Source organism: Lytechinus pictus, chromosome 14 (assembly GCF_037042905.1).
Source record: "Lytechinus pictus isolate F3 Inbred chromosome 14, Lp3.0, whole genome shotgun sequence".
NCBI lineage: Eukaryota > Metazoa > Echinodermata > Echinoidea > Temnopleuroida > Toxopneustidae > Lytechinus > Lytechinus pictus.
This window is the reverse complement of record NC_087258.1, coordinates 16,082,178-16,107,796: the sequence shown is the minus strand read 5'-3', so window position 1 is coordinate 16,107,796 and position 25,619 is coordinate 16,082,178. Positions and strand designations below refer to the sequence as shown.

General features: G+C 37.0%; 1 protein-coding gene across 1 annotated transcript in view; it reads left to right on the top strand.

Moving 5' to 3' along the window:
- Window positions 1-16,475, top strand: part of LOC135156648 (uncharacterized) — a 45,453-nt gene extending 28,978 nt beyond the window's left edge. Inside the window, exons 7-8 of the mRNA XM_064109509.1 lie at window positions 2,413-2,509; window positions 11,943-16,475. Coding sequence (XP_063965579.1) covers window positions 2,413-2,509; window positions 11,943-12,012 — 167 coding nt within the window. The 3' untranslated portion in view covers window positions 12,013-16,475. The remainder of the gene's footprint in view (window positions 1-2,412; window positions 2,510-11,942) is intronic.
- Window positions 16,476-25,619: the final 9,144 nt, after the last annotated feature.

Genomic DNA, 25,619 nt, shown 5'->3' with positions numbered 1-25,619 from the left:
TTCTTTTCGATGAAGTTTTTCTGTGATTTGTGTTCCTATATGGGGTCCTAGAACAAATTCAGCTTGGTTGCCCAAAGTTGCCATTTGGGCAATTTTGCTAATTTGCTTAAATCCAAAATGGTCATTACCTTTCTGGTCAGGGTCTTTAAGCTAGGCTCATATAATTTGGTGTGTATGATACAAGCATGGATCCCCGGAATCCTATCGATTTTGAGGTCCAAAGGTCAAGTCCCCACCTTTCACTATTCTTGTTTGACCAATAACTCCATTTTCTGCATCACAGGTTGGCATATTATGTGCTCGCCCTAGCGACACTCTTGTTTGCAATAGGGCAGGGAAAAATCTCATGGGGGCTTGGGTGATTTGGTCCCCGAAATGCCTCATGGAGCCCTCATAAACTTTTAAAAAAAAAGAGCCAATAAAATTCCCATAGGGTCCAATATAAACTTTGATACAATGTAGCGAATTTGGGGTAGTGAGCTCAAAAGTAGCCCCTGAAAAAGTGATTTATTGTTTAATGTGCAGCAGGGCCCATTCCAGGTCACTTTAGCATTTAAGCATGAAGCTAGTCCTAGGTCACACCTTTGTGTTATGGGTTGCATACAGCTGTGTATTGTGATAATGCAGACAATTGCATTCAAAGGCAACGCAATATAACAAACTTATTCGAGGTCAATACGCAGACGCCTTGCATGCTCGCGTAGTATGAAAATTTTGTCAAACATTCGCAACTAAATCAACCACAATCTATGTGAGTAAAGACAAGTTGCAGTAAGCAAATACTACCAAGAGAACGCATGAATAAGCAATTATGAGCAAAATCAAGCAGCTTACGCAGACCAACGCAGTATTAGTGCTCAAATTATCTCAACTTGCATCACCTCGCCTTACTGCATGCAACTTTGTACGAGCTCTGTAAACAAATACAGTATTTTGCTGCAGTATGCAATACCACTACATACTATTACAGAGAAACACTGCTTTTAAAAGATGAAGACTTATGTTTGAGTAGAATTATGGACTGGAAATCTGATTTTACAGGGGTTTCTTTGCTGTACAGGGTTGAGGGTTGTGGCCCTCTTGTGAAAGACACAACTTATGTGTGAATGTGATAATGGATGATTTTTTCTTTAGATCATGATGTTGACTATCAATATAATCTTTGTTTATTTGAAGGATCAAATTCATGATAGGTTAATAAACTGGGTTCCAAAAGAATCTGATCAAACTTTACAAAGGCACTGCACAAATTCCACCAAGTCAAAATGAACAACATTTTTACACAGGCTAACTTCAATAATCTTTACAAAGCACTAACTACAAAGCAATATGTCAATAATTAAGAGATTGGTTCAATCACAGAGAGGCTATAGCTCCTCACATCAATTGTTTTCAGAATCTAAAGTCACAAAATGGCAGAAGGAAGATGATTGGACCAATCACACAGCCACACACGAACCCTCCTGGGGATGTCCGGTAAGCATGCAGGGGGATAATCTGAACACGGTGTGTGTCTAACCCCCTGTTCAGACTGTCCTCAGTCACTCGGGACATCCCCCATGGAATCCCCTGGTACCCGGGACATCCCCCGGAAAATCGACAGTCTTGACGGATTGTCCCCCGTGTCCCGGTTCTATCCCCAGGGTTTTTCGAAGGAAGAGCGACTTTGGCTCGTAATCCGAGATTGTGCACCTGTTTTAATCATATAAGTGCGCATGCGCGAAATGTGGTGTCAAGAGAACTGCTTCCGCTCAGTACTGTGCTTGTGCTCGGCTAGCTGCAAGTAATTGCATTTCCCAAGCCGATTACCTAGGCCACTCATCCCCCGGTGCCAACCTCCCGGACTCCGGGGGATGTATGGACGGTCGGTCGTAAAGAGATCAGATTTCTCTCCCCCTTCCCCCAGGTGACGGGGGACAGTCTGAACGGCCTGTGTGTGTATCTTGCTCAGCCACACACGGATAACATCGTGTTCAGATTATCCCCTGCTTACTGGGATAACATCCAGGGATCTAGGTGTGTCATTTAAAACTTTGATTTTAACTTATTCCTATAGCTTCTTTACCACTATAAAGGATAGTTGTGACAAAAATGGGAAGTTTAATCCCATCTCATTTTCATTGGTCTTTCTTTTGCCATTTTGTGACTGGATTCTGAAACCAATTAACAATGCAAAGGACCATAGCCTCTCTGTGATTGAACCAATCTATCAATTATTGACATATTGCTTTGTAAAGATTATTGAAGCTAGCCTGTGTAAAAATATTGATCATTTTCACTTAGTGGAATTTGTGCAATGCCCTTGTAAAGTTTTGATCAGTTTCTTTTGGAACCCCGTTTAATTGTGCCTAGCAATTTTTTTCTAGGGTCTCTTTTTCTTCTTAAGTGATTTCTTTATTTGCATTTCTACAGTATATATGAGGTTTACTGTATGTGGAAGGTGTTTTCAGAATAGAAATCAGACGTCATCTCAAGATGGAGACGCTGGGAATGGTGATGGAGCAAGAGGGTAAGTTCTCGTTTCTGAACTACTGGAAATGAGTGATTAACTTTGAAACTGATGTGTACCTGTAATTGTTTGAAATTTCAAAGTTAAAATAAGGTAATGGAAAGGTTGAAGGTAAAGCTCAAAATATAGATTCATGCAGTTAGTGAAACAGAGATCTCCACAGAGATGCCTACATGTACATGTACATCTCCCGAGGGCCTAAAGGGTAATTTTACTGCCATGTATAGATGAAAAAGAAAATTTAAAGAAAAATAGGCTTGACAATTTCTCCCTTTTTCTTGAGTTTTCCTGTTTTTTTATTTTATTTTTTGTCTACCAATAAACACAGCACTCTGTTTTTGTCTCGCCTGCGTAGCGGAGCGAGACATAGGTATCACTATTTCCGGCATCGTCGGCGTCGTCATCAACAATTGTGTTGTACACCCAATAACTTTCTATAGCTTCGAGGTGGGATCACCAAATTCATACCAGAGGTCCATCTCGGGAAGGCACAGGTCAAGTTCGAATATGAGTCGAAATGTGAATAAGGTCAAAGGTCAATGAACTTTCCATGACTGGCACTGTGCTACGCGTTGTACACCCAATAACTTTCTATAGCTTTGAGGTGGGATCACCAAATTCATACCAGAGGTCCATCTCCTGAAGGCACAGGTCAAGTTCGAATATGAGTCGAATGTGAATAAGGTCAAAGGTCAATGAACTTTCCATGACTGGCACTGTGCTATGTTGTACACATAATAACTTTCTATATCTTCGAGGTGGGATCACCAAATTCATATCAGAGGTCCATCTCCTGACGGCACAGGTCAAGTTCGAATATGAGTCGAAATGTGAATAAGGTCAAAGGTCAAATGTCAATGAACTTTCCATGACTGGCACTGTGCTATGTTGTACACATAATAACTTTCTATATCTTCGAGGTGGGATCACCAAATTCATACCAGAGGTCCATCTCCTGAAGGCACGGGTCAAGTTCGAATATGAGTCGAAATGTGAATAAGGTCAAAGGTCAATGAACTTTCCATGACTGGCACTGTGCTACGTTGTACACCCAATAACTTTCTATAGCTTTGAGGTGGGATCACCAAATTCATACCAGAGGTCCATCTCCTGAAGGCACAGGTCAAGTTCGAATGTGAATAAGGTCAAAGGTCAATGAACTTTCCATGACTGGCACTGTGCTATGTTGTACACATAATAACTTTCTATATCTTCGAGGTGGGATCACCAAATTCATACCAGAGGTCCATCCCCTGAAGGCACGGGTCAAGTACGAATATGAGTCGAAATGTGAATAAGGTCAAAGGTCAAATGTCAATGAACTTTCCATGACTGGCACTGTGCTACGTTGTACACTCAATAACTTTCTATAGCTTTGAGGTGGGATCACCAAATTCATACCAGAGGTCCATCTCCTGAAGGCACAGGTCAAGTCCGAATATGAGTCGAAATGTGAATAAGGTCAAAGGTCAATGAACTTTCCATGACTGGCACTGTGCTACGTTGTACACCCAATAACTTTCTATAGCTTTGAGGTGGGATCACCCAATTCATACCAGAGGTCCATCTCCTGAAGGCACAGGTCAAGTTCGAATATGAGTCGAATGTGAATAAGGTCAAAGGTCAATGAACTTTCCATGACTGGCACTGTGCTATGTTGTACACATAATAACTTTCTATATCTTCGAGGTGGGATCACCAAATTCATATCAGAGGTCCATCTCCTGAAGGCACAGGTCAAGTTCGAATATGAGTCGAAATGTGAATAAGGTCAAAGGTCAAATGTCAATGAACTTTCCATGACTGGCACTGTGCTATGTTGTACACACAATAACTTTCTATAGCTTCGAGTTGGGATCACCAAATTCATACCAGAGGTCCATCTCGGGAAGGCACAGGTCAAGTTCGAATATGAGTCGAAATGTGAATAAGGTCAAAGGTCAATGAACTTTCCATGACTGGCACTGTGCTACGTTGTACACCCAATAACTTTCTATAGCTTTGAGGTGGGATCGCCAAATTCATACCAGAGGTCCATCTCCTGAAGGCACAGGTCAAGTTTGAATATTATCTTACTTCAGAACTCAGTACTCTCTATACCTGAACCAGATTTTGTATTTTACTTGTTTATTCTTTAAAAACTGTGTTACAACACAGCACAGTGCCAGTCATGGAAAAGGTGCAGGTCAGGTTCGAATGTGAGTTGAATTTGATTAAGGTCAAAGGTCAATGAACTTTCACACTACTTTGTTCCTCTAGTGACATGAACTTTATAATTTTATATTTTTTAACACTAACATTTTACTTCAGAACCCGGGGGGGGGGGGGGGCTACTTCCATTCACGAGTGGATACCATGCGCGACCATGGGGTCTCGAAAAGCACCCTAAACACGTAATTTCCATATTCTGAAAATGCACCCCTTAACAAGTATTGACGTGTGAAACCCTACCCTTAACAAAGTTTCTTAAATGTTACCCATCAGATTTGACATGCAGTCTCTTCATGACTGCAAGATGCAGGCGAGACAACGCTTGGCGTTTGCCTTGTTTTCCATGTTTTTACCTACTTTGAATTGAGGTTGCGTACATGTAGTACCCCTAAAAAGATGCAGACTTGGCGTTTTTTAGGGGGTCATTATCATTAGCGCCATGAGCAATTTCTAACTTGTTAAACTTCGATTTTTTTTAATTTCTTTTTTGGGGAGGGTTGTAAATATCAGGCAAAATACCATCAAAATAACTTGTGCTGGCAGCAGTTGCTGAGTGTAAGAGAGGCCAACTGGTGAATCAGGTTACACTTTGTAATTCCGAAGGTTCGTAATTGCGAAACACATAATTTGCCTATACCTCGATGTTCGTTAATCCGGAAAAAAGGGTTCATTAATCTGAACATTTTTGGCTTTATTCCAAAGATTGATTATTCTTAAGGTTCGTTAATCCGAAAACAAAATAGCATTGCTCATTCTGAAGATTCGTTCGAAAATAGGTGGTTTCAAACCGCCTCGATCACAAGAATCCCCGTTAAATTACGAGAACTTTTTTAGGCTGAAAAATACCCATTAATTATTCCTGCATTCACACCGCCCTGAAACATACCCTTCGGGATAAGTTCCTGAAGTTACGAGCATGCGCAGTATGGTCTGATAAGCAGCAAGGCGCGAAATTCAAAATCACTAGCCCAGCAGCAACCCATGCACGGCGCCGCACCCAACGACACGCTGGGCTAAAAGTTCCCGTAATTTGCTTTCAGACCGCCAAAATACCCACGACCTTGGAAAAATCCCCGCGAAAGTTCTCGTAATTTCGCCAAGTACCTACTATTTATCGGGTATTTTCTTTCGGGGATATTACGCGTAGTTTGCTTTCAGACCGCCAAAATACCTGGTATTTTCTGATCGGGGTAAATTTCCCGATCAGAGAATACCTGGAACTGGCGAACTTCGAGGCGGTCTGAAACCACCTAATGTGGACTTGTAAAAAGAACAAAATAAAACTCACTTTTACACCATCTCTGTCTTTCTCTTTTCACAATTTAATGATTTGTTGTGACTTTCGCTGGAGGGCCAATCCATGTTCGGTGAGCGCTCTTCAGTAGCGTTAGCGGCGTACAGGGAGACTGAAGCATTACGCAGTAGTACTAGTAAGATTTTACCCTCTTTTGATTGACCGAGCTGCTAGTATAATTAACAGTTAAAATCATACCTCTTATTGAACAGTAAGACATTAACTGCCTTCTATCGCTATTCCAAACCAAAAATAAGAAAAATCCCAGAACACACAGAAATCTTGCTCGCTGCCTGGATTTGTAACACAAATTTCTACACGTGCAGCTAGCATGCAAGCTAGCTAGTGTTGAAGAGCCATCTATTGCTTTTGCAGCAATGGAGAATGTTGTCAAGTCAAGGAAGCAATAATTTTAGGCCATATCTGCAGTTGATAAGTCAAAGATTTATATTTTCTTCCATGAAATGAATAGTGCATTTACGAAAATATAATTTTACATTGAATTTGAGTGATGTTGAGATTTTTGTCTCGCCTGCATAGCAGAGTGAGACTGTACTAGGTGCCGCTTTTCTAGCGGAGGCTTCAACACCAAATCTTAATCAAAGGTTAAAGGAATGGTCCGGGCTGAAAATATTTACATCTAAATAAATAGAGTAAAATTCACAGAGCACAATGCTGAAAATTTCATCAAAATCGGATAACAAATAACAAAGTTATTGAATTTTAAAGTTTATCAATATTTTGTGAAAACAGTTATATGCACTTCGTCATGAATATTCATTAGGTGGGCTGATAATGTCACAACCCCACTTTCTTTTTTCTTATGTTATTACATGAAATCATAAATGTTTAATTTTTTCATACATGTGTAAATGATATGTCTCTGTTATGATGAAAAAAGTTGTGGCAATAATTGTATCCCCCGAACGGAGTTCGGAGGATACTACATGTATGGGTTTGGCCTCCTTGCGCCACGTCCGCCGCAGAGATTTCGTTGTGAGCGCTCTATCAGCTGCATTTCTTCTCCCATCGTCATCAAATTTGGCATGAAGGTTGAATGTTGTATAGCGAAGAAGCCTATTGATTTTGGTGTGGGCGGAGACATCATTGCCATAGTAACAAGTTTTTGTGGAAATAGCAGAGATGTCCTTGTGAACGCTCTACCAGCTGCATTTCTTCTCCGATCATCTTCAAATGTGACATGAAGGTTGAGTGTGGTATAGCAAAGCCGCCTATTGATTTTGGTGTGGGCGGAGACATCGTTGCCATGGTAACGAGTTTTTGTGGAAATAGCAGAGATGTCCTTGTGAGCGCTCTACCAGCTGCATTTCTTCTCCGATCATCTTCAAATGTGGCATGAAGGTTGAGTGTGGTATAGCGAAGCCGCCTATGGATTTTTGTGTGGGCGGAGACATTGTTGCCATGGTAACGAGTTGTTGTGGAAATAGCAGAGATGTCTTTGTGAGCGCTCTACCAGCTGCATTTCTTCTCCGATCATCTTCAAATGTGACATGAAGGTTGAGTGCGGTATACCAAATCTGCCTGTTGATTTTGGTGTGGGCGGAGACATCGTTGCTATGGTAAAAAAATAGCAGTGATTACCTTTTTGAGTACTCTATTGGCTGCATTTTTTCTCCAATTATTTTCTGATTTGTCATGAAGGTCCATTATGGTAAAGCAAAGCTGCCTAATGATTTTGGAGTGGGTGGAGACTTGGTTGCCATGGTAACCATATTTTTGTGGAAAATTTTGTAAAACATTTTACTACTTTTTTTCTAGTTTGTCATAACAGTTGGCACACAGAAGCAATATTAGAAGGTGAAGCAAAGATGCCTATCATTTTTAATGGGGGTCTTAGGGTTAGGTTTGTAAAATATTGTAACGATCCCGCAACAAGGATCGTGACGTAAACAATCAGCCCTGCGCATGACTATTGTTTACTCATTATTCATAGCTGTCGCGAGAATTTATTCAACCGTGAGTATTATGTCTTTCGGTTATTATTAGAAATTACTTGAGATTTCATATTCCAAAATGATTAATGTATTAGGTTTGTAAATAAGGTTTTTAATGTATTTTTGTAAATAAAGTTTTTAATGATGAAATGTTAGGAGAAAAGTTGTTTTGCAGTTTTATATGATTGAATTGGTGTAGATATAGATTGAATAATTCGTCACTGGCTGTGTTTATGTACGTACATAAGTATTGATATGAATGGTTCTGTATATATTTCAGTGCAAAAAGATATATCCTTTTGGAAGCGTATCGACTTATTGAATGTTTTGTAGTAATAAATGAGAAATTGTGAATAAACTGGCTTCGATAAAACACAGTTCGAGTTCTCTGTACATTATACGCTGCGCGTAGACGTGTGTGTGCTATCCAAACCCGCTCGGCGCACCGTTTTCCCCTACGTCCGCAATTTGTCCATATAAATAAGAGACGTTTAGTCGCCGGGGCTGGCACAAACAACGGAAATCTGACTGCGGAAGGCTTGCCACAGGGAAGACTTGGAAAACTTGGAAAGGTAAACAGACGCAGGAAACAAGCCTATAGCCAAGGCCTATAGACGCTGGAAACCTCGATATGAATTTAATTAAGTCCCTATATTGACCCATATGTATGAATATGAGAATTCCCCAATAAAGGTCCAGATTAATTAGAGTATAGATCTTGCTATGATATAAATTTTCTTAATAATTATTTTGGGCGAGCGACCTGAAGTAAATAGTCTAGGAATCAATCTCTTCGTATATATCGACGCCGGAATTAACAGACGTGGAAACGAATGTCTAGACTGGGAAGCTGGAAATAAAAGTTTTCTCTTTAACAAGCTAGACGCCGGTTAGATTTGGAAAATTATTATACTTGGATGCCCAAAATAAAAGTTTAATAAATGGTCTTTATATTCCTCTAATAACAAAAATATCTTAGAGCTTATTTGTAAATATTAGACATTGTTTACCTGTAACAGTGGCGAATCAAGTAAACTACATGTATATATATATTTATGCAATTTGAATAATAAAGTGCACCGTTATTTTTCTTTTTGCCATTGAAACTAAAATCTGAGTCACAAACCCCTGTGTCTTTCTTTGCTGTGTACCCCCATAGTCGTATATTTTGACGAAACGACCCTTAATTGCAAATAATCTATAGTGAGTCGCTCTAGCATTTTCTTCCACTCTTTTATTATAATAATTCTCTTGGAAACTGCATGCTCGGAAGATATTTAGATAGACGAAATGGAAATAGAGTAAAGCTCAGGTGATCCACCAAAGACTGAACACCATCCTGACGCAGAGGTCGGAATGGAAGAAATAAGCGAGAGCGGCGGCCGCTACAATATATCCAGATTACTCTATAATTTTATTCCCCAACAGGTGCTACTGGACAATATTTTAGGTTCTGCAGAGTCATGCTGCTACGTCATATTATTGTCATCAAATTTGGTACCCATATATCGCAATGACGGATGACGTGGTGGGTTCAGGGATACATGTGCTTGACCGCGCGACCCGCCGAGCATCTCTAGTTAACTAATGCACTTAATCGAATGTCAATCCAATTGTTTTAGTTCTTGGTAGAAATTTTTTTAATAAACCTAATGTGATATAATAAAATACAAGAGAACAAGTGGGATCAGACATCATCCATCCACCTAATGAATATTCATGACGACATCCCTAGAACTATTTCATTGGATAATGCAATCTTTAAAATTCAATAACTTTGTTATTTGTTATCCGATTTTGATCAAATTTTCAGCATTTTGTTCTGTGAATTTACTTTATGTATGGAAATAGATATACCTCCAGCCTGGACCATCCCTTTAAGTTTTTTAAATGACAGCATAACTTATATGACAGTATATGGACCTAGTTCATGAAACTTGGCCATAAGATTAATAATCGATTATTACTGAACATCCTGCCCGAGTTTCTGGTCACATGACCAAGGTCAAAGGTCATTTAGGGTCAATGAACTTAGACCATGTTGAGGGAATCAACTTCAAAATCTTAACCTAAGGTGAAGTTTTTGAAATGTCATCATAACTTAGAAAATATATGGACCTAGTTCATGAAACTTGGACATAAGGTCAATGAAGTATTACTGAACACCCTGTCTGAGTTTCAAGTCACATGACCAAGGTCAAAGGTCATTTAGGGTCAATGAACTTTGGCCAAGTTGGGGTATCTGTTGAACTACCATCATAACTTAGATTGTTTATGGATCTGATTCATGAAACTTGGATATAAGAGTAATCAGGTATCACTGAACATCCTGTGTGAGTTTCAGGTCACATGATCAAGGTAATTTATGGTCAACAAACTTTGGCCAAGTTGGGGGTATCTGTTGAATTACCATCATAACTTTGAAAGTTTATTGGTCTAGTACATACATAAGAGTAATCAAGTATCACTGAACATCCTGTGTGAATTTCAGGTCACATGACCAAGATCAAAGGTCTATGAACTTTGGCCATGTTGGGGTATCTGTTGAATCACCATCATAACTTTGAAGTTTATGGATCTGATTCATGAAACTTGGCCATAAGAGTAATCAAGTATCTTTGAACATCCCCTCTGAGTTTCAGGTCACATGACTAAGGCCAAAGGTCATTTAAGGTCAATTAACTTTTGTCATGTTGGGGGTATTTGTTGAATTACCATCATAACTCTGTAAGTGTGTTGGTCTAGTTCATAAAACTTGGACATAAGAGTTAATCAAGTATCACTGAACATCCTGTACGAGTTTCAGGCCACATGACTATAAAGGCCAAAGGTCATTTAAGGCAATGAACTTTTGCCATGTTGGGGGTATTTGTTAAATTACCATCATATCTCTGTATCCTGTATTGGTTTTATTCATAAAACGTGGAAATAAGAGTTAATCAAGTATCACTGATCATCCTGTGTTAGTTTCAGGTCACATGATTAAGGTCAAAGGTCATTTAAGATCAATGAACTTTTGTCATGTTGGGGGTATTTGTTGAATTACCATCATAACTCTGTAAGTGTGTTGGTCTAGTTCATAAAACTTGGACATAAGAGTTAATCAAGTATCACTGAACATCCTGTACAAGTTTCAGGCCACATGACCATGGTCAAAGGTCATTAAAGGTCAATGGACTTTAGCCATGTTGGGGTATTTGTTGAAAAACCATCATAACTTTGACATTGTCTGGATCTAGTTCATAAAACTTGGACATAAGAGTATTCAAGTATCACTGAACATCTCATGCAAGTTTCAGGTCACATGACCAAAGTCAAAGGTCATTGAACTTTGGCCATTTTGGAGGTAATGATTAGATTGCTGTCATAACTTTCAAAGTTTATAGATGTAGTTTATAAGATGTGGATATAGGGGTAATCAAGTATCGCTGACCAGTCTTACATGTAGGTCGCATGATTGTCATTTATTGTCAATGAACATAGCCTGGTATCATTGTATAAATTGTGTTTTTTGTGAATAATTATTTTATAGTAGTTTTCATAGTCAGCACTGCTGCTATATTGAATCGCATGATGCAGGTGAGACTGCCAGAGGCACTCCATTTGTTAGAATTTCAGCTCATCAGAATATCATTAATGAAATAATCAAACATTAGTAGATACATGTGGGAGTGACTTTTGACAATTGTATATTAAGTTAATGTCTTAAATCATACTTTAGATCTGGAAAAATAGTTTTTGGCAAAATCTTGAACGACTGAAAGTGGAGAATCAGTTTTAGGTCATATCTTTATGTTTTTTAAATCTAATTTTATTTTATTTATTTATTTTTTTTTTGAGGGGGAGGGGTATTGAAAATAGAGGAGACGGAAAAGAAATAGTAGCATTTTCTTCAAATTAATGTACCATTGCTAGGGTCACTTTATGTACAAACATGTAATTATTGTCTTTACTTTTCAATTATTATATGCAGGACGGGCGCTGATGATCCTATGTTAGACAATGAAAATGGACAAACAGATGATCAGACAACAACTGTTTAATGACACCACGCTGGCTGAGAGATGAACTGGTTGGAACCTCCGCTATTAGAATTGATACAAATGTGACTATTTCCCTGGGGGACACAGTCAAGAAAGAAACGGACAGTCTTCCATTAATATATGTTTGATTTCTATGAATATGCAACACGTACGTAGATACTTGACAGCTGATTGGGTGAATGCACATCACATGACACCTGTGCAATAGTTGACCATTGCTCGTTAGAGCAAGGGAGCAGGCAGTGCAATAGATCGCAAACTCAATTTGCGAACCATGATCTGTGCTGTGCCTACCTGCATGCACATACTCGCATTACTGCCCTGCACTTACCATGCACAGGTATAGTAAAATTTATCAAAATAAAAAGCTAAAGAAAAGGCCAAGCAGATATAGTCCTATTCCTCCTTTTCTACTAGTTTGGTTATTTGGTCTACGTTGAACTATGCCTACAAATCAAGTGTTGTATAAAACAAATATTCAATGTTTGTCATTCGTGCGACCATTCGAATATTACATACAGTGCAAGTTGAAGCAGTCTATATTCAACTTGCATGCTCGTAATGATCGCACTCATGAACATTGAATATTTGTATAGTACAAATGGAATGATTTCGCTCCTTATCCAGATGATTCAAAATGAATCTGTTATAATTACCCCGGCTTTAGTAGTGTCCGCATTTTACATGCATTCCATTCAAGGAATTATCCTACGAAGTAGCCATTAAGTAAGTTGAAGTGTAGAACATTCATTTCTTGGTTGTTTTGACAATCAGGGTATACCACTAGAAAATGTCTTTTGTGCAAATGCAACATAAAAACAAATATGTTTTCTGAAATCTCCAATCATCCAAGGTGTCTGAGCATATAAATGTCCACAGCCGATAAATTCAAACAAATAGGCATACACTTTCAACTTGTTCAAAACATTTTTGAGCATTTAATCAAGATGGAAAGTGTGCTTTAAATCTTCATGTATTTAGCCATCTTAGCCTCCTTTTCATGGCTCTGACAGTATTTGAATCTCAAGTCAGCTTTTAGAAGGCATCTCGGTAACCAATTTATGTTATTCTCCATCCAAAAGCAACCAAAAAGTCTATAAAAGCCAGAATTTGAGATTAAGTGGTGAAATTCCGTTTCATTCTGAAGCAATTCAGTTCATCTGGCCCAAAGATGAGCTCCCACCTTGGGTCAGTTAGATCGTCATCCATCAGCTGTCAATGCCGTCCATCCACCATTCAAAATGCCCTCTACTTCGTCATTTCATGTCTGATTTTAAATCTGCTTTCCTTGTATATAGCGCTAGGTGGGGGTTCTAAATTTCTATACAGAATTGTAAAAACTCATTTGTATTTGCTAATTTATGCATTTATTTGTTTTAAATCTCAAAAATTGCTGCTGAGCTTCATTTGTCAACCAATTTTTTTATGTATAATTTTAGCGGGTAGTGCAAGAATGCAAGACAATAATGATAATTTTATGCTTGTGATTTTGGGTCAAGAAATAATGTAATTATCTATATTATGCAATGTATGTATGTATCCTTTTTTTTGCTTTGCCTTCTGCCAAAATATGCCCTCACCTTGTATCAGTCATTGCCTTTCTAAAAGGATTGCATTCCTTCTGAAATTTTATATCTTGTTACAGCTGTATTACTCTTGTAAAAGTACTTATTATAGATGAAGAAACATTCAATGTTCCATGTGCAATGGTTGTAGTAATTTATCCATATTCTTTGAATTTTGGATTCAAAACCTTGCTTTAATATTTAAATGAAATATCTATAACTCATGACTATTTAAGAGTACTAGATTACTGTAAGTGATGGAATGTAATTCTTGCCAAAGATTATTCTTTTGCAAAGTTGTTACTTACATGTAGTCAGCATATTCAGTAGATCATGAATTTATATAATTCTTTATTTTAGTTATTGTATATATATATTGTTTGATTAAAGATATACTTGTAGCATCTATAATATTTTATAGATATTGGCTACTCTTCTTATAAACTAAACAGAGATTTATGAAAGATGAAATATATATGTATATTTTTTAATACATTTTTAACATCTAAATCTTGTATGGTGATTATTGTCTGCATGTTGGGGCCGGTGTCTTCAATTGGTACAGCTCCTGTGCGTAGTAATCCATCCGGGCTTGTTCGTTAAAGGGTTATTCGAGGCTGAAAATAATATGATTTTAACAGATAATGATCAGTCAGACAAAACACTGAAAATTTGATCAAAATCGGACAAGGAATAACAAAGTTATGACATTTTAAATATTGGCATTATTTTGGTGAAACAGTTCTTTGTATGTCTTCATGAATAGTCAGTGGGCAAACTGATGATGTCACATCCCCACTTGTTCTGTCATATTTTATTACATGATATTGTTTATTCATATATTTTCCTCCAAGAGCTAAGAGTATAGGATCGAAAACTGATTTATGCATTAGATATTCATTGCAGCAACTTATTTTACTAGAAGGGAGATATATCACTTACACATGTAATAACGTAAGAAAAAGGAAAGTGGGGATGTGACATCACCAGCCTACCTAATGAATATTCATGAGGATGAGCATATAACTTTTTTTTCAAAAAGTATTGCTAAACTAAAATTCAATGACTTCATTATTTGTTATATTTTGATGAAATTTTCAGCATTTTGCTCAGTGAAATGTACTCTATTTTTTTTTATATAAATATTTCTAGCCTGGTGTACTCCGTTAACTTGTTTGTGAATGGAGCACCAAGCAGGAGGACACACTGCTCCATCAGGCTCAGGATGTCGCTAGGATTTCTGATGAATGCTGCACATTTGTACACACTGGCATATGTTGGCAGCATTTGCATAGTGTAAGATTTAGATTAATTTGTATATTTTTGTTTTACTATATTCAAGAGGAATGTTTCTGTGCTAGTGACAAAAGCATCTTTGGGTAGTGAGTGCTCTTTAAATCCTATACACCTTTATTATTATCCTTAGAATTGTTATCATTAATATGATTATTAGTAGTACTTGTACTTACTAATTGTAGTAGTAGTACTTAGTATTAGTAAATTATTATCTTTTTATTGTGCTGCAGTATCATTTGAAGCACACCAATCATTGCATTCGATTTAAAACAAAATTATAATGATTTTAAGTCATTATTTCTCAGACTTTGATCTTAAAATCTTTTTGTAGGCCCAAATTCATGTAAGGCTAAATTGATGGTCTTTCATCTTTCTTTCCTACTTTTTTTTTTTTTTTTTTTTTTTAGGGGGGGGGGGTGGTCCTTCCCCCTATAATGTACTTAAAAGTCATTGTAGGGCGCATCTCCCTTTGACTGAGGCGCAAATATAATCATCTGACTCTTTAATAATGTATATGATAAATTGACTTTCCTTTATACATTGAATTTGCATGGCACCTTGTGAACTCTTTGAAGAGTTCCTTTGTATGGAATAGTATACATATAATGCATGTAAAGCGCGTACATGCAGGGCCAAATAATGAACGATGTGCGAGAAGAGCCAATGAATATACCGCACCGAGGTCCGTAGGACTGAATGCGGTATATCCATTTGGCGAGTCGAGCACAGAGTTCATTATTTAGGTCCTCTATGCACAAGAATGTGTGCATTGTTTGTTTTATACAACCCCCTCCTTCCCCATGTTACTGAGTTGCCCGAATGCTATATTTGATCTATTCTAGATATTTCTAGATAATTCCAGACCTCGCACTATCCTGCAATCTGACTTAAGAGTGCAGGATAGTACTTTTGGTATGACATCAGAGTGCAGGATAGTGCATTTTGGATGCAATAGTGCAATTCGCTGAATATCATGTGATCCGATTTGGACCAATCAGATTACAGAACATTCTTGGGGGTTGTATATTACTCAGTAGAGTAGTGACATGGGTGTTTTTTTTTATTTCTTTTTACATAAAGTGTAGAGCTGATCATTTTTTATTTTGAAAATGAGAAGATTCTCAAAGAATTTGAATGGGCACATTGTGTAATATTTGCCGCAAAAAAGGTGTTTAAAACATGATTTGTCATTACTCTTCAACATAAAGGTAGTTATTTGTTACTGTCACTGCTCAAAAATGTATTTACTGCCAAGTAATACTCCTTTATTCACAGTTGTGCCATCACTTCATGGTTGTAATCTACATGTATTCCATCCACTATGCCTATGTGGACCAAATATTGCAATAATGATATGTAGATCAAAGATATATTCATTGTAAACAGGAAAAATACAGTATTCAGAATATTTCATCAAACAGTACTATTTGAATATTCATGTACAATCAGTACTAAGTGATTGTTTGTAATGTATTTCAATTGAAATGACGATTGTGGTTTATATTTGTATCGTAATGTATAAAAATATCCAAAATGAAAGTTTTCACCTGACAATGATTGTGTCTTGAATTTATCTTATACCAAATAAATGTTAATTTGAATTTAACTAAATAATTTTTTTGTTGTGATTTGTCTTTGGTTTAAATAAATGGCTTGTTTTACTTATATTAATATATAAGAAATGACACATATCTGTATTTTGTAAATATAAAATCCTCTTCTTTCACATGAATAACATGTACATCTTCATTATTGAATAAAACAATTTGAAGAAAGGATGCAAAAAATCATTTGGTGGCTGGTTTCTGAATTAACAAAAAAACAGCATTTTTAGAAATGCCTTTTTTTCTGTCCTTGAATACAACATCTCTATTATTTTGTAAAAATTAGCCAAAAAATAAATTCAAAATTTCAATTTGTTGAAATCAGTGCTTGCATTTTCATAATTCTGTTAAAGGTCAAGTCCACCCCCAACAAAATGTTCATTCAAATTAATGGAGAAAAATCAAGCTTGACACTGAAAATTCATCGGAATCGGATGTAAATATTAAAAAGTTATATTTGAAATTTTTGCCTGTTTTGCATACCCTCTCAAATTGTATGTGAAGTATAAAGCATGTATGGGCCTATATTACTTATTGCATCAAATGAAAGGAGAGTATCTAAGCTGGAAAGTAAGTGTAATTTATTATGATAATGCATAAATTATTCTTGGTTTCATTTGTTTTCTTGGAGTCACTGCATAATATCTTACTTGCAAAATATTTTGATAGCTATTTAGCTAAATCAATGACACTGAAATAGTCCAGTCCATAGTAGGCATGTCATATGTTTTTTAGAGGATGGATGGAGTGATGGAGGATTGAATTGAGGTACAGGAAATTGTGGTAGTGGGAACAAGAGAGGGAGAGGAAAAGATGAAAAGTTAGGGAAAAGGAAGAGATGCAAGAAGACAAGAATTAGAGATAAATAGAAAGATCATGATATTACAACTGATGTCCCTTGACAAAATAATGGAAGTATTTTTTTTCTGTTTTTTTTTTCTTGATTTTGGATATTTTCTGTATACTCTACAAGATGCTAAGGGAATTTTAGTCAAATAGACAAAATTTTTGGAATATCGATGTTTCAAAGCAAATAACTGTTTCCATGTACGACAATGACATTTTTAAAAATTATTAAGAAACTAATTCCATACACTTGCTTCCTTTTGTCACTGGAGGGCAGGAAAGTGATACATGAAAGGGGAAGGGAGAGAATTAAGTGGAGATATATGAAGGGTGAGAGTATATGTAAGGAAAAGGATGGGAAGAGGAAAACATGATATATTTGGGAAGAGAAAGAAAAGAGAATGGGAAAGTTGAAACAAGCAGAAAGAAGATCTTTATAGGGGAAAAGGGACAATTAAACTATTTCCTGTATTTCAAGCACACATTTCCTCAATAGACTATCAATCATTACCTGATTATAACCTCATTATGTAGAAAGTGTAAAACCAAAAGAGCTTCCTGGTGTATGTAATAAATTCCCATTAAAGTGGTGCAATATTTCTTCTTGGACCACATCTCCTATAATCTCTTTTACCTTTTTAGCTTAAACATCTCAGGCAGTATCATATAGTCCATTTCTAAAAGGAGATATTTGCCTGATTTTTTTATCGTACTTAAAGGGTCTTTTGCATCTTTTTGGATAATTACTTTTTTAGACGGGTCAATATACGACCAAAAATAGCCTTACCCGGAACAAATTGCAACAAATGATTTTTCAACGGTATTTTGTACTATTTGACCTCAGGAATAACATACTAAAAATCTACCAAAATCCGCATCCGGGAAAGTGGTTATTTTCAAGATGGCGTCCAAGATGGCCGCCATTCACTGAAAATGGATACAACTGACACATTATCCACCCTAGAATCCTATTTCGGTTCATATTCCATGGTCTGGGGGTCCAAAAATTAATTTAGGCTAGAATGCATTATAAGTCCTCCAGTGTACCAGGCAAATCCAAGATGGCGCCCAAAATGGCTGCCGTAGGCTGAAAATCCACAATTCTTCTAAATTTGTTTTTTTATTTAATGGTTTTGAGGGTGAAATAGTACATTGAAACAAGTTACAAGGACAGCCAGTGGTCTGGTGTGTCCTAAAATCCAAGATAGCTTCCAAAAATGGAGTTTAAAATGGCTGTTGATAATTAAAATGGACATAGTTCATTTCATATCCGCCTGGGACATAATGATTTTGGTGTCTAGACCATGATTTCAATGGTCAAATAAGACATTGGGACAAGTTAAAAGGACAGTCAATGGTCCAGTATGTTCAAAAATCCAAGATGGCTTCCAAAAATGGAGTCGAAAATTGCTGTTGCTCCTTAAAAAAAAACCCCATAGTTTGCTCAATGTCCAGAAATATGATTTTTGTGTCTATACCATGGTTAAATGGTTCAAATAATACATTGGGACAAGTTACAAGGAAAGTCAGTTGTCTGGGTATGTTCAAAAATCCTCGATGGATTATAAATATTGATTCTGAAATGGCTGCTAATACTTAGAGCGGACAAAGCTCATTTCATTTTGGCCTGGGATATGTGATTTTGATGTCTAAACCACTGGTTTCAAGGGTCAAATAATATATAAGGATAATTTACTAGGACAGTCAATGGTCTGGTATGTCCAAAAATCGAAGATGGCGTCCATAAATTGGTCTTAGAATATGCTGCTGATACTTAAAGCGGACAAAGCTCCTTTCATATCGGCCTGGAAATGTGATTTTGGTGTCTAAACCACTAGTTTCAAGGATCAATTAATACATTTGGGTAAGTTATAAGGACAGTCAGTGGCCTGGTCGGTCAAAAAAATCTAAGTTGGCTCCCAAAAATTGATTCTAAATTGACTGCTGCTACTTAAAGCGGACATAGCTTATTTCATATCAGCATGGGAGATGCGATTTTGGTGTCTAAACTACTGGTTTAAGGGCCAAAATAATACATTAGGACAGGTTTTAAGGCCAGTCAGTGGTCTGGTATGACCAAAAATCTAATATGTCTTCCAAAACTTGATTCTAAAAAGGCTGTTGATACATAAAAGTGGCATAGCTCATTTAAATCCGCCTGTGAGATATGATTTCGGTGTCTTAACTATGGTTTCAATGGTCAAATTATATATTAGGACAAGACAATGGCAGTCAGTGGTCTAGTATGTCCAAAATTACAAGATGGCTTCCAAAAATGGAGTAAAAAAATGTCTGATGTGTTAAAAGCATGGTTTAAAAGGGTCAAGTAATACACTATAAGGTAAGTTACAAGACCAGTCAGTTGTCTGTATGTTAAAAAAATCCAAGATTACTTCAAAAAAATGGGGTGTAAATTGACTGTTGCTACTTAAAAGTATGCATAGTTTATTATAAATACACCTTGGAGGTATGATTTTGCTGTCTATACTAGAGTTGACAGGGTCAAGCAATACATTGGGTTAAATTGAAAGGACAGTCAGGTGTCAGGTATGTCCAAAAATCAAAGATGGCTTTAAGAATGGGGTCTTAAATGACTGCTGTTACTTAAAAGTGGATGTAGAACATTATGAATACACCTTGAGGATATTATTTTGGTGTCTACACTAGGGTTTCAAGGGCCAAACAATACTTCGGGACTGGTTAACATGATATGCAGCTATCCATTTTGCCTTAAAATCCAAGTTGGCTTAAAAATGGGTTCTAAAGTGACTACTGTTACATAAAATATCTACCTGTTAGAAATAATCTTGGTGCCTACACTTAAATGCATGGGGACAAGTAATCATATTGTTTCATGAGTTGGTAACAGCACCCATTTTGATGAAATTTTAGAATCCATCATGGATTCTTTGACAAAATGGAGTACTAACCGTTCTTGTTACTTGTCCGAATGTATTATTTGACCCTTCATACCACAATTTGGACACCAACATTATTTCTTGCAGATGAATATTGTAGAACTCTGACCACGATTGAATGATATGAATCGTGGTAAATTCCTTTTTTAAAAACCCTCTTGTGTTTAAGGCGAATTGAACAACTGCATATCAATGTAACCAGTCCAAACGTATTATTTTAACCATGAAACCAAAGTGTGGACACCGAAATCATATCTCCTAGGTGGATTTTAAATGAACTATGTCCATTTTTAAAGTAACAGCAGTCATTTTAGACTCCGATTTTTGGAAGCTTTCTTAGATGTTCGACATACTGGACCACTGACTGTCCTTGTAACTAATTTTCTGCTTTTGAAACCATGATATAGGCAAAAAAATCATATGCCCTTGACGAATAAAACATGAACTATGTCCATTTTTAAATACCATCGCGGCTAATTGATACTATTTTTTAAGCCACCGTGGACTTTTGGACATACTTGACCACCAATCGTCCTTGTAATTTATCCCAATTTATTATTTGACCCATTTAACCATGGTATAGACACAAAAAATCATATTCCCGCGGATATTGAACAACCCAGGACCAAAATCCAGTTGAAACCAATTAGAGCAAAACCAATTGAAACCAGTTGGCCAACTGGTTTCAATAGGGAAATTGGAACAACTGGAACCAATTGAAACCAGTTGCCAACTGGTTCCAGTTAAAACCAATTGGGCAACTGGAACCAGTTGGCAATTGGTTTCAATTGGTTCCAGTTGAAAACAATTTAAAAGCAACCAGTTGGCAACTGGTTCCAATTGGTTCCAGTTGTTCCAATTTCCCTATTAAAACCAGTTGAATCCAATTGGAGGTAACTGGTTTCAATTGGTTCCTGTTGAAACCAATTGGAGGCAACTGGTTTCAACTGGAACCAGTTGAAACTAATTGGTTTCCAACTGGATCCAATTGGAACTTCCAGTTGGAATGACTTAATTAGTTACAAATTAATTAGATTTTGCACTAACTATTGCTCATGCCAACAAAGAAGCAGTGCTATATGTCTATAATACCAATGTAAAGGGCATTGATAAATAGACTTTCATAATGTATATATTACATGAAAGATCTTCAAATATATGTATTTGTATTTGATGTAATTTGGTAACAGTTAGTGGTGTACTAATTATCTTATGATCTGTTTTAATTATAATCTATGACATTTATGAACATGGTTTTCACTGCTAAGCATTCTAAACACTTATCTGAAACAAGTATGGTACTTGAAATAGAAAATAATTAAATAGATACATTTTAAATGATGATGAATCACATAAAACATTAATCTGTGCACACTGGCAGATAATATGCAAATTAACTGGTTTCAATTGGAACCAGTTGGGTAACTGGAAAATTTCCAATTGGAAACCAATTGGAAGTCATTTCCAGTTACCCAACTGGATCCAGTTAGGATTTCCAGTTACCCAACTGGTTCCAGTTAGGATTTCCAGTTACCCAACTGGTTCCAGTTAGAAATCATTTCCAGTTGGAAGTCATTTCCAGTTACCCAACTGGTTCCAGTTAGGATTTCCAGTTACCCAACTGGTTCCAGTTAGAAATCATTTCCAGTTGGAAGTCATTTCCAGTTACCCAACTGGTTCCAGTTAGGATTTCCAGTTACCCAACTGGTTCCAGTTAGGATTTCCAGTTAACCAACTGGTTCCAGTTAGAAATCATTTCCAGTTGGAAGTCATTTCCAGTTACCCAACTGGTTCCAGTTAGGATTTCCAGTTACCCAACTGGTTCCAGTTAGAAATCATTTCCAGTTGGAAGTCATTTCCAGTTACCCAACTGGTTCCAGTTAGAAATCATTTCCAGTTGGAAGTCATTTCCAGTTACCCAACTGGTTCCAGTTAGGATTTCCAGTTACCCAACTGGTTCCAGTTAGAAATCATTTCCAGTTGGAAGTCATTTCCAGTTACCCAACTGGTTCCAGTTAGGATTTCCAGTTACCCAACTGGTTCCAGTTAGGATTTCCAGTTAACCAACTGGTTCCAGTTAGAAATCATTTCCAGTTGGAAGTCATTTCCAGTTACCCAACTGGTTCCAGTTAGGATTTCCAGTTACCCAACTGGTTCCAGTTAGAAATCATTTCCAGTTGGAAGTCATTTCCAGTTACCCAACTGGTTCCAGTTAGGATTTCCAGTTACCCAACTGGTTCCAGTTAGGATTTCCAGTTACCCAACTGGTTCCAGTTAGGATTTCCAGTTACCCAACTGGTTCCAGTTAGGATTTCCAGTTACCCAACTGGTTCCAGTTAGAAATCATTTCCAGTTGGAAGTCATTTCCAGTTACCCAACTGGTTCCAGTTAGGATTTCCAGTTACCCAACTGGTTCCAGTTAGAAATCATTTCCAGTTGGAAGTCATTTCAAGTTACCCAACTGGTTCCAGTTAGGATTTCCAGTTACCCAACTGGTTCCAGTTAGGATTTCCAGTTACCCAACTGGTTCCAGTTAGAAATCATTTCCAGTTGGAAGTCATTTCCAGTTACCCAACTGGTTCCAGTTAGGATTTCCAGTTACCCAACTGGTTCCAGTTAGGATTTCCAGTTAACCAACTGGTTCCAGTTAGAAATCATTTCCAGTTGGAAGTCATTTCCAGTTACCCAACTGGTTCCAGTTAGGATTTCCAGTTACCCAACTGGTTCCAGTTAGAAATCATTTCCAGTTGGAAGTCATTTCCAGTTACCCAACTGGTTCCAGTTAGGATTTCCAGTTACCCAACTGGTTCCAGTTAGGATTTCCAGTTACCCAACTGGTTCCAGTTAGGATTTCCAGTTACCCAACTGGTTCCAGTTAGAAATCATTTCCAGTTGGAAGTCATTTCCAGTTACCCAACTGGTTCCAGTTAGGATTTCCAGTTACCCAACTGGTTCCAGTTAGGATTTCCAGTTAACCAACTGGTTCCAGTTAGAAATCATTTCCAGTTGGAAGTCATTTCCAGTTACCCAACTGGTTCCAGTTAGGATTTCCAGTTACCCAACTGGTTCCAGTTAGAAATCATTTCCAGTTGGAAGTCATTTCCAGTTACCCAACTGGTTCCAGTTAGGATTTCCAGTTACCCAACTGGTTCCAGTTAGGATTTCCAGTTACCCAACTGGTTCCAGTTAGGATTTCCAGTTACCCAACTGGTTCCAGTTAGAAATCATTTCCAGTTGGAAGTCATTTCCAGTTACCCAACTGGTTCCAGTTAGGATTTCCAGTTACCCAACTGGTTCCAGTTAGAAATCATTTCCAGTTGGAAGTCATTTCAAGTTACCCAACTGGTTCCAGTTAGGATTTCCAGTTGCCCAACGGGTTCCAGTTAGGATTTCCAGTTGCCCAACTGGTTTCAATTGGTTTCAACTGGAAATTGTTATATTCCAGTTAAAACCAATTGAAACCAGTTGAAACCAATTGAAACCAGTTGGAAATCCAACTGGTTTCAATTGGATTTTGGTCCTGGGAAACTATGTTGGGTTTTTTTTTAAGTAGCAACAGCATTTTTTTACTCCATTTTTTGAAGCCATCTTGGATTTTTTAACATACCGGACCACTGACTGTCCTTGTAACTTGTCCCAATGTATTATTTGACCATTGAAACCATGGACTAGACACCAAAATCATATGATCTCTCAGGTGGATTTGATATGAGCTATGTCCATTTTAAGGATTAACAGCCATTTTAAACTCAATTTTTGGAAGCCATCTTGTATTTTTGGACACACCAGACCACTGGCTGTCCTTGTAACTTGTCCCGACGTTCTACTTCATCATTAAAACAATCGAATGGAAACCAAATTAAAGCCACTTAAGTGATAGATGAATTGAAGATTTTTTAGATTACGGCAGCCATTTTGGGCGCCATCTTGGATTTTCCTGGTACCCTGGAGTGCTAATATTCACTCTAACTTGTATAAATAAATTATTTTACCCATTGGACCATGGATTATGAACCCAAATAGGATTCTAGGGTGGATAATGAGTGAGTTATATCCATTATTAGTGAATGGCGGCCATCTTGGACGCCATCTTGAAAATAACCACTTTCCCGGATGCGGATTTTGGTAGATTTTTAGTATGTTATTCCTGAGGTCAAATAGTACAAAATACAGCTGAAAAATCATTTGTTGCAATTTGTTCCGGGTCAAACCATATATTGACCCGTCTATTTGTCTTTGTGAGTTGGATGGTATCTCAGCTTTTAATGCTTCCATTCATAAATCCGCCCCCCTCCCGCCTCCCCCCCCGAAATGGACTAAAGTATACATGATTTGCTGGTAATTCAATTTATTGCATTATTGCATTTTTTAAATGATATGCTCATAAAAAGTGATTTATTGTCTTCGATCAATTTGTTTTGAAGTATACTATCAATATCCTCTATTATTTTGTAATTTTGAATGCATGTAACTTCTCGTAAAATTCCATAATGATCTTGAAAAAAGTCACTTACTGCCAACACTTTATGTAATTTATTTCCTTGATTGCACTCTCTTTTATTTTAAGTTCAATAATTGTTTAAAATTTCCCTTCCCTGGAAGTTCAGACCATTCTAACGTTAAACTTAGTATGACCAGCTGTATCAGTGCATGCTTACACTCTTCCTGGAACTTACGGAAATTCCAGGAAGTTTTTCTATTTTCCATGATCATTCCAGGAAGCTTTCCAAGAAGTTATCATTTTCGGGAATGATATTCTTTTCTGAATAATGTTTCAAAATTTTTCTAAAAATTTGATCTTTTTAATTAAGGACGTTCCACAGTTATGTTTGTGTCCATTATGATCTGCGCATAGTTTACACTCTGCGCGCTGACGTCACAATGGATGAACAGGTGATTAATTTGCTGCGGGTATGAGCTGATTTTTCTCATCTTCTGCACTTTAACTGCAGATCCGATGCGTTATTTTATGAAGCTAAAAATTGAATTATTCCATGGATCATTCAACAAAAAAATTCTCTACAATTTCAAAATACTTCACTCTGCAGTGCTACCAAGAATCACGAATATTACCCCGAGTTTGAATAAATGGTAGAGTGATGGAAGTTTTTCTTCACATCGATACAAAGCATTCGGCGCATTTTTGGTGTAAAAGCACATTTGCTCTTATAAAAATGCTGACAGTTTAAAAACAAGCACATGAACCCCTATTTTTTTAATGTTTGTACCTCTTAGGTATACCTTCCTCTACAACTCTGCAAATTTTGGTGAAAATGACATGGATTTTGAATAATTAAAGTGCAGCATTTATTGTACTTTTGTAGTTTGTTACTGAAATTTCACATTTTTTAGATTGGGAGTTTGTTATCTTTTACGCC